The sequence below is a fragment of the Nanorana parkeri genome, unplaced genomic scaffold, assembly GCF_000935625.1.
Source record: "Nanorana parkeri isolate BGI_ZX_2015 unplaced genomic scaffold, ASM93562v1 scaffold593, whole genome shotgun sequence".
In the NCBI taxonomy this organism is placed as follows: Eukaryota; Metazoa; Chordata; class Amphibia; order Anura; family Dicroglossidae; genus Nanorana; species Nanorana parkeri.
In genome coordinates this window covers 790,436-804,945 of record NW_017306861.1, presented here as the reverse complement: position 1 = coordinate 804,945, position 14,510 = coordinate 790,436, and the positions used below count along the sequence as shown (strand labels likewise).

Here is a 14,510-nt window from a genome sequence, read left to right as displayed (position 1 = left end):
CAAGGCCCAGTTCCCACACCCCCCCCCCCCCCCCACCTCCCTCTAGTGTGAATGATTAAGTAAATGTGGCATTGTACATAGGAACGAGAGTCCATGCTATGGTTTAGCATGAGAACTTTATTTTATTGTTGTCATATAACACATGGAACATAAGATGGAAGGGCAGCTTCAAACCCAACATTGCTTCTGTCCTTGGTGGACTGTTTCCCCTCAATTCCTCCCTTGAAGTCACAGCAGGGAGCAATCCATAAGGATTTCTGTATATGAGAGACAACAAGGCCCCTGCAGTGGTTGTGTGTGGGCATTCCATCCTTCATCACCGGTTCCCAGAGGAGGAGAGACTAGTACACCACATCACTACATTAAAATGTGGATGGGCAGCATAAGCGGTGAAGCAAAGATCACCCCAAATCATCTAAAAGTTGAATCTCCCACCTGGGTGGGCGGACCCTTAAAAACTGCCTCACGACTGATTAGTCCTATGGTGGTTGAGCCTATGAATCCCCACCATAGGTTTTCTGCAGTCTCTGTTGCTGGTGCTTCTTCTGGTGGATAGATAGCGCCCCTTTCTGCGTGAAACACCTGCTACATTCCGGACAGGAATACGGCCTCTCGCCGGTGTGAACTCTCATATGATTGTCGCGGATCATTTTGGTGGAGAAGCATTTGTGGCACTCGGTACAGGAAAAGGGCTTCTCGCCCGTGTGGACTCTGTAGTGTCTTTTGAGTTGGGATGTCCGCGCGAAAGACCTTCCACACTCAGAACACGGGAAGGGCTTTTCCCCGGTGTGCGTCCTCTGGTGATGGACGAGTTCCTGTTTGGTCATGAAGGACTTCTCGCACTCGGAACAGGAAAACGGCTTCTGGACGTAGTGGACCTTCTGGTGAGCAGTGAGTTGCGATCTGAGGCCAAAGGACGCTACGCACTTGAAACACGTGTAGGGCTTTTCACCGGCGTGCAGCTTCTTGTGTGCCACCAGCCCGCAGTACGTGATGTACAATTTTTCACAGTCCGGGCAAGAATAGATCTTCTTGCCGGTGTGGCTCATCTGGTGTATGTGGAGGGCCCTTTTTGCCTTAAAACTTTTCCCACATTCTGAACACGGAAATTCAACTCTTTGATTCCTTGCGTTGTGGACAGACTCCGGTGAACATATCTCATTGTCTTTCTTTGTGACTGGATCCAAATTATGAGAAGAAGACTCCTCGGGATCAAAAGAATCTGGTGACCAATCTGCACCGTCACAGCTTGGCTGGACATTTGGCATAATAGATGGTGATTTATCATTGGGTTCATCAGAATTTAAGGGATCTGTTGTTCTGTCCACATAATCGAGTCTGTGATGTATATACTCGGTGAAAGGGCTTACGCCTGGAGAATATTGTGTCATGCCGTCATCTTCTTTATTACAACCTGGAGACACCATAAGACGTTCATCTGAGGTATTCAAGGCATCGCCTTCACCTGTTGGAATTTTTTTTAATAATAATAGAATGGTCATGTTCTGCAATTAGGAGTCATGTATGTTGATCTATAAGACAACTGTTCCCCAGATCTCTGGCACAAAATTAGGTACAGCAACAACACCAGCACAAGGGTAGAAGTCAGATAAGGTGTACAACTCATGAAAAACAACACTAATACACTGGGTCAAGATGTACACTATATTGTCAAAAGTATTGGGACACCCCTCCAAATCATTGGATTCAGGTGTTCCAATCCCCTCCATGGCCCCCGGTGTATTTACAATGACAGCAATGCTATGATGAGGAATAGAGATGGACCTTCCATCACCTGATTTGTTAGGAACATGACAATATACTGAGAAATGGAGGAGGACCATTCATGTACATTATCTTCTCTCCATTTGTTGGTTCAGTATTTTGGTAACTACAAAGATTCATGTGCTAAGGACTGGAGATTGATCTACTATATAGAGTATAGTAACTCCACCTTGTGTTATAGGCAAATTAGCTGGTGGTGTAGTTACATTGATGATGTTCTTCTGGACAACAATAGAGATTTGTTTCCTTTTTTTGAGATTGAGAATATTCTATTGATTAAAGAACTGTCCACAATAAAAAATAAATAAATAAATACTTTTCCAGGTCAACTTAGTTTAAACATAAAATTGTCATCCCTACTTTGCTGCTCTACTTAAAAAGATGTGAAGTTCTGATTTTGTGTAAATAATACTTACCTGTGCTGATATCTAGAGAAGGTTTCTCCTTGGCAACCGTCACTATCATTTCAGCTTCCTTTATAGACAGTTGATCACGCCTCACATGGGTCTCATCTTCCTTTTTAACCTCAATTTTCATATCAATCATCGTTTCATCTTCTTTTATAGACAGTGGGTCGCCCCTCACATGCGTCTTTTCGTCCTCTTTTACCTCCATTTTTATACCAATTGTTTCTTTCCCCTAATATTACAAAATAACTGTCAGTGCTATTAAGCTAGGACAACATAGAAGAATACAACGGAAAATTGTATACTTACCTTTCGGTAATTTTCCTTTCCTGACACCAATACATGGCAGCATACGAATGGGTTTAGCTCCGCCCCTCACCCAATCACAGGACCAGTTATACTATAAATTAAAGCACGCCTCCCAAGGCCACCATTCTCTTAACTAGCTCTCAATGCGAAAGCCATGGGAGGGTCCCGTATGCTGCCATTGTATTGGCGTCAGGAAAGGAAAATTACCGAAAGGTAAGTATGCAATTTTCCTAACACCAGCATGGCAGCATAGGAATGGGACATAGCAAGCAAAAACAAGGGAGGGCAAAAGTTGAGATATTTATCTAATTTACACAATTGCTTGTTAAGAGAATGGTGGCCTTGGGAGGCGTGCTTTAATTTATAGTATAACTAGTTGGGTGAGGGGCGGAGCTATACCCAATCGTATGCTGCCATGTTGGTGTCAGGAAAATATAATAAAGTTTAGGGTCAAACTTGAGTTCTTTATTCTCAGTTCCATCTACCTGATCATGGTGAGGGATGTTGGGATCTTCCTGTGTGGAATCCCTGGAATACAGAAGATGGGCCTGAGGGATCTCATGATGTTCCTGTGTGGAATCCCGGGAATACAGAGGACGGGCCTGAGGGATCTCCTGATGTTCCTGTGCGGAATCCCGGGAATACAGAGGACGGTGACATCTCTCTGGTGGGTTCCTCTTACTGGATCCATCTGTAGGAAACACACACACTGGCTGAATACATTGTTTCTATGTGTGTATCAGATGATGGGGGATCTAGGTGGACCCTCCGTACTGCTCTCTCCTCTTACCCGGTAATGTGAGGGGCGGCTCATTCTCCATCACGACATCCTTGTGTCCTTCTAAATACTCTTCCCTCATACCATCCTCCTCTTCTTTTATCTCCTTTTTAATAGTGATAGTAATATTGCTCCAGCTTCCACTCTGAATGTAAATGTAACACATAATTGTAAAATGCAGCTAATGTACAGATCATAATGTAACTACTACTCATTGTTCATCTTCTACCTGATCATAGTGAGGAATTCTGTGATCTTCCAGTTTGGAATCCCGGGAATACAGATGACGAGTCTGAGGGATCTCATGATGTTCCTGTGTGGAATCCCGGGAATTCAGAGGACAGGTCTGGGGGATCTCATGATGTTCCTTTGTGGAATCCAGGGAATACAGAGGACAGGTTTGAGGGATCTCATGATGTTCCTGTGTGGAATCCCGGGAATACAGAGGACGGGTCTGAGGGATCTCATGATGTTCCTGTGTGGAATCCTGGGAATTAAGAGGACAGGTCTGGGGGATCTCATGATGTTCCCATGTGGAATCCAGGGAATACAGAGGACAGGTCTGAGGGATCTCATGATGTTCCTGTGTGGAATCCCGGGAATACAGTTGACAGGTCTGAGGGATCTCATGATGTTCCTGTGTGGAATCCCTGGAATACAGAGGACAGGTCTGAGGGATCTCATGATGTTCCTGTGTGGAATACCGAGGACAGGCCTGTGGGATCTCATGATGTTCCTGTGTGGAATCCCAGGAATACAGAGGACAGGTCTGAGGGATCTCATGATGTTCCTGTGTGGAATCTCGGGAATACAGAGGACGGGGACATCTCTCTGTTGGGTTCCTCTTACTGGATCCATCTGTAGGAAACACACACACTGACTGAATACATTGTTTCTATGTGTTTATCAGATGATGGGGGATCTAGGTGGTGCTGACTCAGTAGTGGACAATCTAGGAAGGCCTTCAAAAACAAAATGTTGACACAATTTGGGTACTAACGCTAAAGCTCACTTCTAGTATATCTAGAGAAACACAGAAAAGAACCAGGAGGCACCACACCAAAAACTGTAATTGTACATATATTTTTTATTCCGTGTTTATACCTCACCTGCTTCACTCTCTAAATGGATTTCCTCCTCTGTACATGGCCAGTCACCCCTCATACAATCCTCCTTTTGTTCATTTGTACATTCTTCTTTAATATCATTGACGTTGAGACCTTCAAGTGCGGAATAAGAAGGATGGGAAACCTGACACACACAATGATACAGTCACCATCCAGACACACCCCTTGTCTGTTCCTGGATCATGTCCCAGAATTCCCGGCACCGCTCACCTCTCCCATCAGCAGCTCGATGATCTTCTGGGTGACTTCTAGGATCTTCTTGCTGTTGTTTCTCTCTGGAAACAGTAAGGAACATAGAGGAACCATAATGGAGTCCTGTCCATCTGCTGAGATCTTTTTTGCAACTATGTTGTCCTGCGGAGAGAGAGTATAAAATATTATATACAATTCCCACCCGAAGACGGTGCAACTTTCTGCTCTCATGTGCTGATCTTGCAAAGGGCCTCCCTGAGCTCCTCCTTATGACGTTTGATGTCACGAGAAGGAACTTCTCAAGCATGAGCGAAGTACTGATCTTAGCTTTGAAGTGGGCGCTGTGCTATGACGGATGTGGCTCGAAGGTTATATGAAAGATTATAATTGGTAGTGATCTGAAAGATGTGAGAGCATAGGTATGGGGCAAGGCTGCGGCACAGAGGAGCACCGTGCAATGTGGAGTCGCTAAACCTGATCAGTCTTCGGAAGATACCCCTTCAAGGAATGGTGATAGCGGAGCAGCAATGTTCCAGAAATCTCAAGCTTTGGGAAGCCAATCTCTGGATTTTGTTGCAGATTCCCCACTATCACATAAGCAGTAACCCTCATAAGATGTTTATGGGCTCACATTTGTCGGGCGCGCTCCCAGAATCCTCCTCACCTCTCCGGTCAGCAGGTAGATAATCTCCAGGGTGAGCCGTAATATCCTCTCTGGCAAGAGATTGCAGATTTGCTCCATTGCTTGCGCTCTGTTCAACTCACATATAGCTCCCATCCCCCAAAACACAGCATCATGGGTAGAAGACAGGCTCTTTGATTGGTTCTCCTCGGCCATTTTGTTGTAGCCCAGAAGACCAGGAGGAATGAACTATGCAGCAGATAATAATGCTCAAAACTGATATTGTCTACCAAAACCCATCAAAGACTTCAAGCCATCTGAGATCAGAATGAATATCTGAGGTATTTGATGTGCTCATTTAGCTTCATGTTAACATGTCTTAATATGTGGGCTACAATAAAATGGCCGCCACCAGGGGAACTCTATTGTTCCCAGAATCCTCAGCAGCCCCAAGTGACATTGTCTGTCGGAGAGTTTTGTATACATGTGTGTCCGAAGGCAGATAAATGTGATTGGGAGCGGTTAAGATATTTTGTAGCCCTCGTTATCTATCTATCTACACTATATTGCCAAAAGTATTGGGAAGCCGGCCTTTACACGCACATGGACTTTAGTGGCATCCCAGTCTTAGTCCGTAGGGTTCAGTATTGAGTTGGCTCCGCCCTTTGCCGCTATAACAGCTCCGCCTCTTCTGGGAAGGTGTCCACAAGGTTTAGGAGTGTGTCTATGGGAATGTTGGACCATTTGTGAGGTCAGGTACTGATGTTGGGGGAGAAGGCTGGGCTCGCAGTCTCCGCTCGAATTCATCCCAAAGGTGTTCTATGGGGTTGAGGTCAAGACTCTGTGCAGGCCAGTCAAGTTCCTCCACCCCAAACTCCCCCATCCATGTCCTTATGGACCTTGCTTTGTGCACTGGTGCGCGGTCATGTTGGAACAGGAAGGGGCCGTCCCCAAGCTGTTCCCACACAGTTGGGAGCATGAAATTGTCCAAAATGTCTTGGAATGTTTATGCTTTAAGAGTTCCCCTCACTGGTACTAAGGGGCCAAGCCCAACCCCCGAAAAACAACCCCACACCATAATCCCCCTCCACCAAACTTTACACTTGGCACAATGCAGTCAGGCAAGTACCGTTCTCCTGGCAACTGCCAAACTCAGGCACGTCCATCGGATTGCCAGACAGAGAAGCGTGATTGGTCACTCCATAGAACACTATCGTCCAGTGGCGGCGTGCGTTACACCACGGCATCCCACGCTTTGCATTGCACTTGGTGATGTAAGGCTTGGATGCAGCTGCTCGGCCATGGAAACCCATTCCATGAAGCTCTCTACGCACTGTTGTTGTGCCAATCTGAAGGCCAGACCAAGTTTGGAGGTCTGTAGCTATTGACTCTGCAGACAGTTGGCGACTTCTGCGCACTGTGCGCTTCAGCATGCGCTGACCCCGCTCTGTCATTTTACGTGGTCCACCACTTCCTGGCTGAGTTGCTGTTGTTCCCAGTTGCTTCCCCTTTGTTATAATACCAGTAACAGGTGACCGCGGAATATTTAGTAGCCAGGAAATGTCACGGATGGACTTATTGCACAGGTGACAACCTCACGGTACCACGCTTGTAGTCACTGAGCTCCTGAGAGCGACCCATTCTCTCACAAATGTTTGTAGAAGCGTCTGCATGCCAAGGTGCGTGATTGTATACACCTGTGACCATGGTAGTGATTGGAACATCTCAATCCAATGATTTGGAGGGGGAGGGGCCCAATACTTTTGACAATATAGTGTATATAGTAAAGGAAAAATCCGGCCGCACAGAAGGCAACGGAATTCAAATGAGCTTAAAAAATTCAATGTACCTCCGTTGACTTACGTTTTAGGCCCGATTTTGGTGTGAACAAGCCCTTAATCCAGAAAAATCTGTGAAGAGTGAAAAACTTGACCCCATGATTCAGTAAACTTTGCTACTTTAAACTTTAAATTCAGACGTGAACTCATTATTCTAATTTCTTATTTTTTTATAGAATAAATGTTTATTGAAAATGATCAAAAGACAATACACTCAGAAAGGTACGGATAAGGATCACAAAAATAATAGACATTCATATGAAAAACATGGTCCGGAGAGTGAAATCCAGGTCCATCGGGTGGTACAAGTGCAGGTTGTAGTTCAGATCCCCTCGATATTTCGATTTTGATGTAAAATAAATAAACAGTTCCTAAACATACCAAATTTGACTGAATAAATATACAAAAAGATTACAGCAAAATGTAAATAAATTATAATATATATTGAGATTTCGGAGTGATGTGAGGAAAATAACAAATTTTGCCTTCATGGGAATCGAGATTAAATTTTTTCATGCTTAGGAAGGATTTTGATGAAACAAAACTACCTTCCCGCGTTCTTTGTTTTTGTGCTTTTATTGTTTTACGTGTCCTTTATTATTTGGCATTTTCTCAGAAAAGGTGAAAGAAAAAAACATGTAAAGCAACAGTAAACAAACGATAAATGTGTACGGCGGCTTTACATTTTTACCTTAATTTTCATGCCGAGCAATGGATTGTTCCCGGTCTGCTGGGCTACAACAAAATGGCCGAGAGAAAAACAATCACCGTAGAGTCTATTCGCCCACCCCCCCTGATGCTGAGTGTTGGAGGATGGGCACTATTGTTGCAGGAAGTGAATGGAACAGAGTGCGAGCAATGGAGCCAAACTGCAACAACCTGACGGAGAGGATATTACGGCTCACCCTGGAGATCATCTACCTGCTGACCGGAGAGGTGAGGAGGATTTCGGGAGCGCGACCAACATGTGTGTTTGATTTTCTCTTACTTATATCTGAGTGAGAAGATAATTTACTCACAGTTTTCTTTCAATGAGAAATCACCAGGAAATACTGGATACAATTTTTGTTTACAATTTTAATTTTTTAAGTGTGGAAAAAATTTACAATTTTAAACAATTTTCCCTGCTCATAGCTGATATTAATATTTTTTTTTATTACATAAAAAAATGATAATTGGCTCAATGGTTAAGGGCTCGTTCACACCTGCAGGCATACGTTAATGTGAGCATAATGCTTTTTCCCCCCATTTGTTAACTTAACTCTATGCACGGCAGGACTTTGTATTGCATTATAGTGCGTCGCCTTTATGTCCCCTTTTTTTTCTCGGAGCACATCAACTTGGTGCAGTGTTGTCAACTGAAGCAGTAGGACATAAGGCAGCTTGCCTTGTCTCTGTGTTGGGACTGCATGGGACCATGCAGCCCAATGGGGCTGATGTGATTGCTACTGCATGGGGCAATGCAGCCCAACAGGGCTGATGTGATTGAGCCCTAATATGGAGCAACCAAGACACATTTTACGGTATTTGTGTTACTGGCAACTGGTTAATGGCAAAAATGATTTGTTACATTTGTCTTTATTATAAGAGGCTCACCGAGATGGGATCAGACAGATGTTGTACATCACAAATTGTTACCAGTACGGTGGAGAGCAGACGATGCGTGTACAATACAAGCGTAACAGCCAGAACCTATTCCATATTGTGTATAGTCTCAGTACACCTCTGGAATGCGTAGAAGTGTTTGGTTGGGTTTGTAAATGATGGAAACAAGCTCACGACTGTAACTGCGGCCATCTTGCTATCCTCTACTGGAGTTAATCATTTGATGGCTGTAGCATTAAAAGGTTTAAGGTGGAAATCGTATATAATGCTAGTTGCTAATCCCTCTCCACAGGATAACATAGTTGTGGAAAAGACATCAAGAAATGGACAGAACCCCATTATGGTTCCTCTAACTTCCTTACCGATTCCAGACACAAACAACAGCAAGAACATCCTAGAAGTCACCCAGAAGATCATCGAGCTGCTGACGGGAGAGGTGAGCGGTGCCGGGAATTCTGGGACGTGATCCAGGAACAGACAAGGGATGTGTCTGGATGGTGACTGTATCATTGTGTGTCTCAGGTTCCTATAAGATCTCAGGATGTCTCCATGGAGGAGCGGAGGTGTTTACAAGGACAAAAGGGCATCTGCAAGGACATCATGATGGAGAATGATCCGCCTCTCACATCACCGGGTAAGAGGAGAGAGCAGTACGGAGGGTCCACATAGATCCCCCATCATCTGATACACACATAGAAACAATGTATTCAGTCAGTGTGTGTGTTTCCTACAGATGGATCCAGTAAGAGGAACACACCAGAGAGATGTCCCAGTCCTCTGTATTCCCAGGATTCCACACAGGAAGATCACAAGATCCCTCAACATGATCAGGTAAAAGATTAACTATGACTGATAGTAAAATTATCGTCTGCACTTTGACTGGACTTTTACCATTTACTTTTAAATTTACATTTAGAGTGGACACCTCATTAATGTTAGTATTAAAGAAGAGATAAAAGAAGAGAAGGAGGACGGAGCAATGGAGGAGTGGAAGTATTTAGAAGGACACAAGGAACTCTACAAGGACGTCGTGATGGAGAATGAGCCGCCCCTCACATCACCGGGTAAGAGGAGAGAGCAGTACGGAGGGTCCACCTAGATCCCCCATCATCTGATACACACATAGAAACAATGTATTCAGTCAGTGTGTGTGTTTCCTACAGATGGATCCAGTAAGAGGAACCCACCAGAGAGATGTCCCCGTCCTCTGTATTCCCGGGATTCCACACAGGAAGATCATGAGATCCCTCAGGCCTGTCCTCTGTATTCCCGGGACTCCACACAGGAAGATCCCACCATCCCTCACCATGATCAGGTAGGTGGGACTGAGGACACCAGATTTAAAACTGACTCTAAACTGTGTTAGATTATATTCTTCTATGTAGTATCAAGATAAGAGCTCCCAGGAACTTTGCGATTTTAGGGAGAAGAAGCCATTGATATAAAAACTGAAGTTAAAGAGGAAGAGACATATGTAATAGGTGATGAACTATCTATGAAGGAAGCTGAAATGATGGTGACAAAGGAGGAATCTTGTCCATATATCAGCGGTAAGTATTATATACACAAAATCCCGCACGTCAGATTTATATAAAATGTAAGGTATGAAAGTTGTCTGAAATGAATTCAGCAAACCTTCTCACCATTTCACACAGTGTAAGCTATCTTTTGAAAGAAAAAAGAAAGGTTTGTTTCATCCCTACATAGAACTGCTTCAAGTTATAATAAGATGGAAAACTCTGCATTGTTTTCCATAAAAACTTCATTTATCTACCTAAAATCTATGTGGTTACCTTGATAACCAATTTTCATTACAAATGAAGTGGAGCTATCATACCCCATCTGAAAGGTCCATCACTTTTTTGCAGTAAACAAGAAAGTAGGTACTTGAAGGTCCATCTGCATTCTTCAATATAACGCCATGTCCACAACAAACGAGGAGGAGATACTGTACACCATATGAAGGTCCATCTCCATTCCTCAATAGAACGTCATGTGACCAACAAATGAGGAGGAGATACTGTACACCATATGAAGGTCCATCTCCATTCCTCAATATAACGTCATGTGACCAACAAATGAGGAGGAGATACTGAACACCATATGAAAGGTCCATCTGCATTCCTCAATATAACGTCATGTGACCAACAAATGAGGAGGAGATACTGTACACCATATGAAGGTCCATCTCCAATCCCCAATATAATGTCATGTGACCATCAAATGGGGAGGAGATACTGTACACCATATGAAAGGTCCATCTCCATTCCTCAATATACCGCCATGTCCCCAACAAATGAGGAGGAGATACTGTACACCAGGGCTCAAAATTTCCACTCGCCCGCTTAATATACTGTACACCATATGAAAGGTCAATGTCCATTCCTCAATATAACGTCATGTTCCCTACAAATGAGGAGGAGATACTGTACACCATATAAAAGGTCCATCTCCATTCATCAATGAGCAATGAACATGTTGCTATTATTATTGATAAATACATTTTTTCTGACAGGTAGACACGATGACCTGAATACCTCAGAGGAACATTTTATTGCACCTCCAGAAGAAAATGACCACATTGAACAATATTCTCCAGGAGTAAGCGTTTTTACCCAATATATACATCACAGACTTGATCATATGGTGAGATCGACAGATTTGTTTAGTTCGGAGGAATCTATGAATAGATCAAATAGAATAATCTCAAATGTCCAACCTAGTGTTCACTGTGAAGATGGATCACCAGATCCTTCTAATCCTGAAGAAACCTCTTCAAATAATTTTACCAATACAGAAAGAGACGGTAGTTTATTTCTATGTCCTTTTCAAGATTGTGAAAAATCATTTGTAAAAGAACATGACCTGGTTGCACCTCAGAGTACTCACTCCAATGAAAAATCCTTTTCGTGTTCCGATTGCAAGAAGTCCTTCCTAAAGAAGTCACAACTAGTCCGACACCAGAGAATCCACACCGGGGAAAAGCCCTTCTCGTGTTCCGAGTGCCAAAAGTCTTTCACCTTCCAATCGCAGCTCCGAATACATCAGAGAGTGCACACTGGAGAGAAGAAGCCCTTTCCTTGTTCCGAATGCGAGAAGTCCTTCATAACGAAAGCAGAACTCATTCGACACGAGAGAATCCACACCGGGGAAAGGCCCTTCTCGTGTCCTCAATGCGGAAAGTCCTTCACCCACACATCGCTACTCTACGCGCATCAGAGAATCCACACCGGAGAGAAGCCCTTTTCCTGTTCCAAGTGTGAAAAGTCCTTCAATCACAAAACGGGACTGGTTCGACACGAGAGAATCCACACCGGGGAAAAGCCCTTCTCGTGTTCTGAGTGCGGAAAGTCCTTCACCCAGAAATCTCTACTCAATACGCACCAGAGAGTTCACACCGGGGAGAAGCCCTTTTCCTGTTCCGAGTGTGGAAAGTGTTTCTCCAATAAAGGGAACTGTGATAAGCACATGAGAATTCACACTGGGGAGAAGCCATTTTCCTGTTCAGAATGCGGCAAATGCTTTGCACAGAAGGTAACGTTAATCCTCCACCAGAATAAGCACTCCACCTGAGGCTGCTGAGGAACCTATGGTGGCCTTTTGTAGGCCCAAATCATTGATTAATGATGAGGCATTTAACAAAATATGGGATATTTGAGTCATATTTGTTTTGGCGCAATCTCTGTTTTCTCCACCAAAAGTTCTCTGATTTAAAATTTATTGCAAACATTTGTGTTGTTTTTGATTTTTACCTCACAAGGCATTTTTGTAGCGCACCAGCCCGCCCCCTTCTTCCACCTTCTGCCAGTAACCTGTTAGGATGACACCCCCTGGCAAGTGACAAGGGCTTCCCTGAGGGGCGGAGTCTAAGTACCAGCCGGTGTTCACCAGAGCTCCTGATGGTGGAGATGGGCTAGGCTGCTTGCTGGTACCAGGTCACAGTCCCCAGGGTTGCTCTGCCAAGGGATGGACGAGAACAGGATGTCAGAGCACAATGAAAACCAGACAAGCGGAAGGTGCTAGTTAAAATATTTATTAAGAACAGTGTCCACAGGAGCAAGCAGAATCTTAAACCGGAACAAGCCAGAGTCAGGAGCCGGAGTGGGTAGTTGTCCAAGCCAGGTCAGGAGCACAGAGATCAGCATTGTCAGGAATAAGCCAGGAGCAGGAGCCAGAGGAGAACGTCAGCCAGGATCGGGTCATACACAGACTCAGGATACTCAGAGCAGCAGGAAAGCACTAGCAGGAAGACCATGCAAGGGCAAAGTCAGACTGGACTGAGTGGTTTATATATAGCAAGTGGGGTGACATCATCACTCAGAGACAGGAAACTCCCATCTGACTCACTCAGATGATGATCTCCTGTCTGGCCATAAGAGGGAGCCTGGGAGTAGTGAGCAACGTTCCAGAGTCTGTTCAAGCAAGGAAGGAAACACCGGTGAGTCAAATGGCAGCCAAGCCTAGAATACTGCAAACCAGTAAAGTCAGGGTGGAAGATCAGGGCGGGCAGCAAGCGTAGAAGGGTCAAACAGTCCGGGTCAGCAATGAGAAAACAGCAGAAGTATAAGCTCTTTCAGAAACAGGAAGCTGGCAAAAAGTCACAGAGCTGGTGCTTAAATACCCCTCTGAGTCAGAGACGACACGCCCAGGCTCAGGGTACACTGAAAGTCCTGGTTTAGAATCTGTTACTATTATCAGCCGTACTGGCCTGCACCCTATGAGATCCATTAGTAGAGGATCTCCTGGAAGTCCTGGCTGGGATTCTCAGAGGAGAATGGTAAACCCTCACAACAGTTGCATAACAATCGCCATAGCGACCCAGGCGGCCGCTATGGGGCACAGGGGCACCAGACCAGATGCTGAGCGGACCACCTGGGTCGCTATGGCATCCTCTGCTGGTGGCTTTCACTGGCGTCTCTGAAGAAGAATGTGCTGCTGTTCAGATCACTGACCGTAATCTGTGCAGCAGCGCGTTCGTCTCCAGAGTCAATGAGAGCCAGCAGCGACGGTGGAGGAGGCCGGACCCGGTAGTGAAGGAGGAGGCGGGGCCCGTGGTTGACAGCAGGGGAAGGGCATATTAGCGAGCGTGGTGAAAGAGGAGGCGGACAGGTAAGGAGTGGGACCAGCCCACCTGAGGGTGACACTGCAGAGCCCACCATAGAGATTCTATGGTGGGCTCTGCAGGGTCACCCTCAGGTGGGCTGTGTGGGATATCAAGTGGGCTCTGCAAGGGGTATAACTAGAAATCACAGGGCTCCATACAAAATTGTGCTATGGGGCCCTGTGATTTCAAGTTACCCCCCTGCCTCACATGTATTCTGAGCTTACCATAACATAACCAGATGATCTGGGAACCCTGATTCTCAGACACACCCACTGAAGAAGCCTTGCTGCGTCTCATTTACCAAAAGCCCTGTGTATCAAGGGAGGCTTTAGTCAGAAGTGACGGCGGATCTGAGGAACATCTAGGTCCATATAATATGAAGAACTCTAGGTTTGGTAGTGTCAGCAGAGCGGTTAGGTTTCTCTCAAACAAGGGTTTTCCTCGACCCACTGAGGGACTTTTGGTGAAAACTTGAGGTGAAGAAGGAAAGGAGAGTGAAAGGGGTCACTCAATGAGGTGGGTAGGTGAGTCATATGATTGTCTGTTATTATCAGTAGAAAGCCAACGCATTTTGGAGGTAATGCCGAGTCAATGCACATCCAAGCCCTTCCAAAAATCCAACACATGTTGGAGGTAACAGAACCTCCCTTCTTCAGCAGTGGAAGGTACAGCTGCTCTTCCACATCCATTTCTCTTTCCACTGCCATGTCAATCGCTCTCCTGCCCATCGTTTCTCCTGCATT

General features: G+C 45.0%; 1 protein-coding gene and 1 long non-coding RNA gene across 2 annotated transcripts in view; both read left to right on the top strand.

Annotated features, from left to right (window-relative positions):
- The window catches only part of LOC108792050, a 14,410-nt gene extending 5,830 nt beyond the window's left edge, over nt 1–8,580 (top strand). Inside the window, exon 3 of the long non-coding RNA XR_001941539.1 lies at nt 8,570–8,580. This is a non-coding gene — a long non-coding RNA (uncharacterized LOC108792050). The remainder of the gene's footprint in view (nt 1–8,569) is intronic.
- The window catches only part of LOC108792031 (zinc finger protein 271-like), a 40,344-nt gene extending 28,108 nt beyond the window's left edge, over nt 1–12,236 (top strand). Inside the window, exon 9 of the mRNA XM_018562710.1 lies at nt 11,607–12,236. Within this exon, the coding sequence (XP_018418212.1) occupies nt 11,607–12,236 (630 nt within the window). The remainder of the gene's footprint in view (nt 1–11,606) is intronic.
- The last annotated feature ends 2,274 nt before the right edge of the window (nt 12,237–14,510 follow it).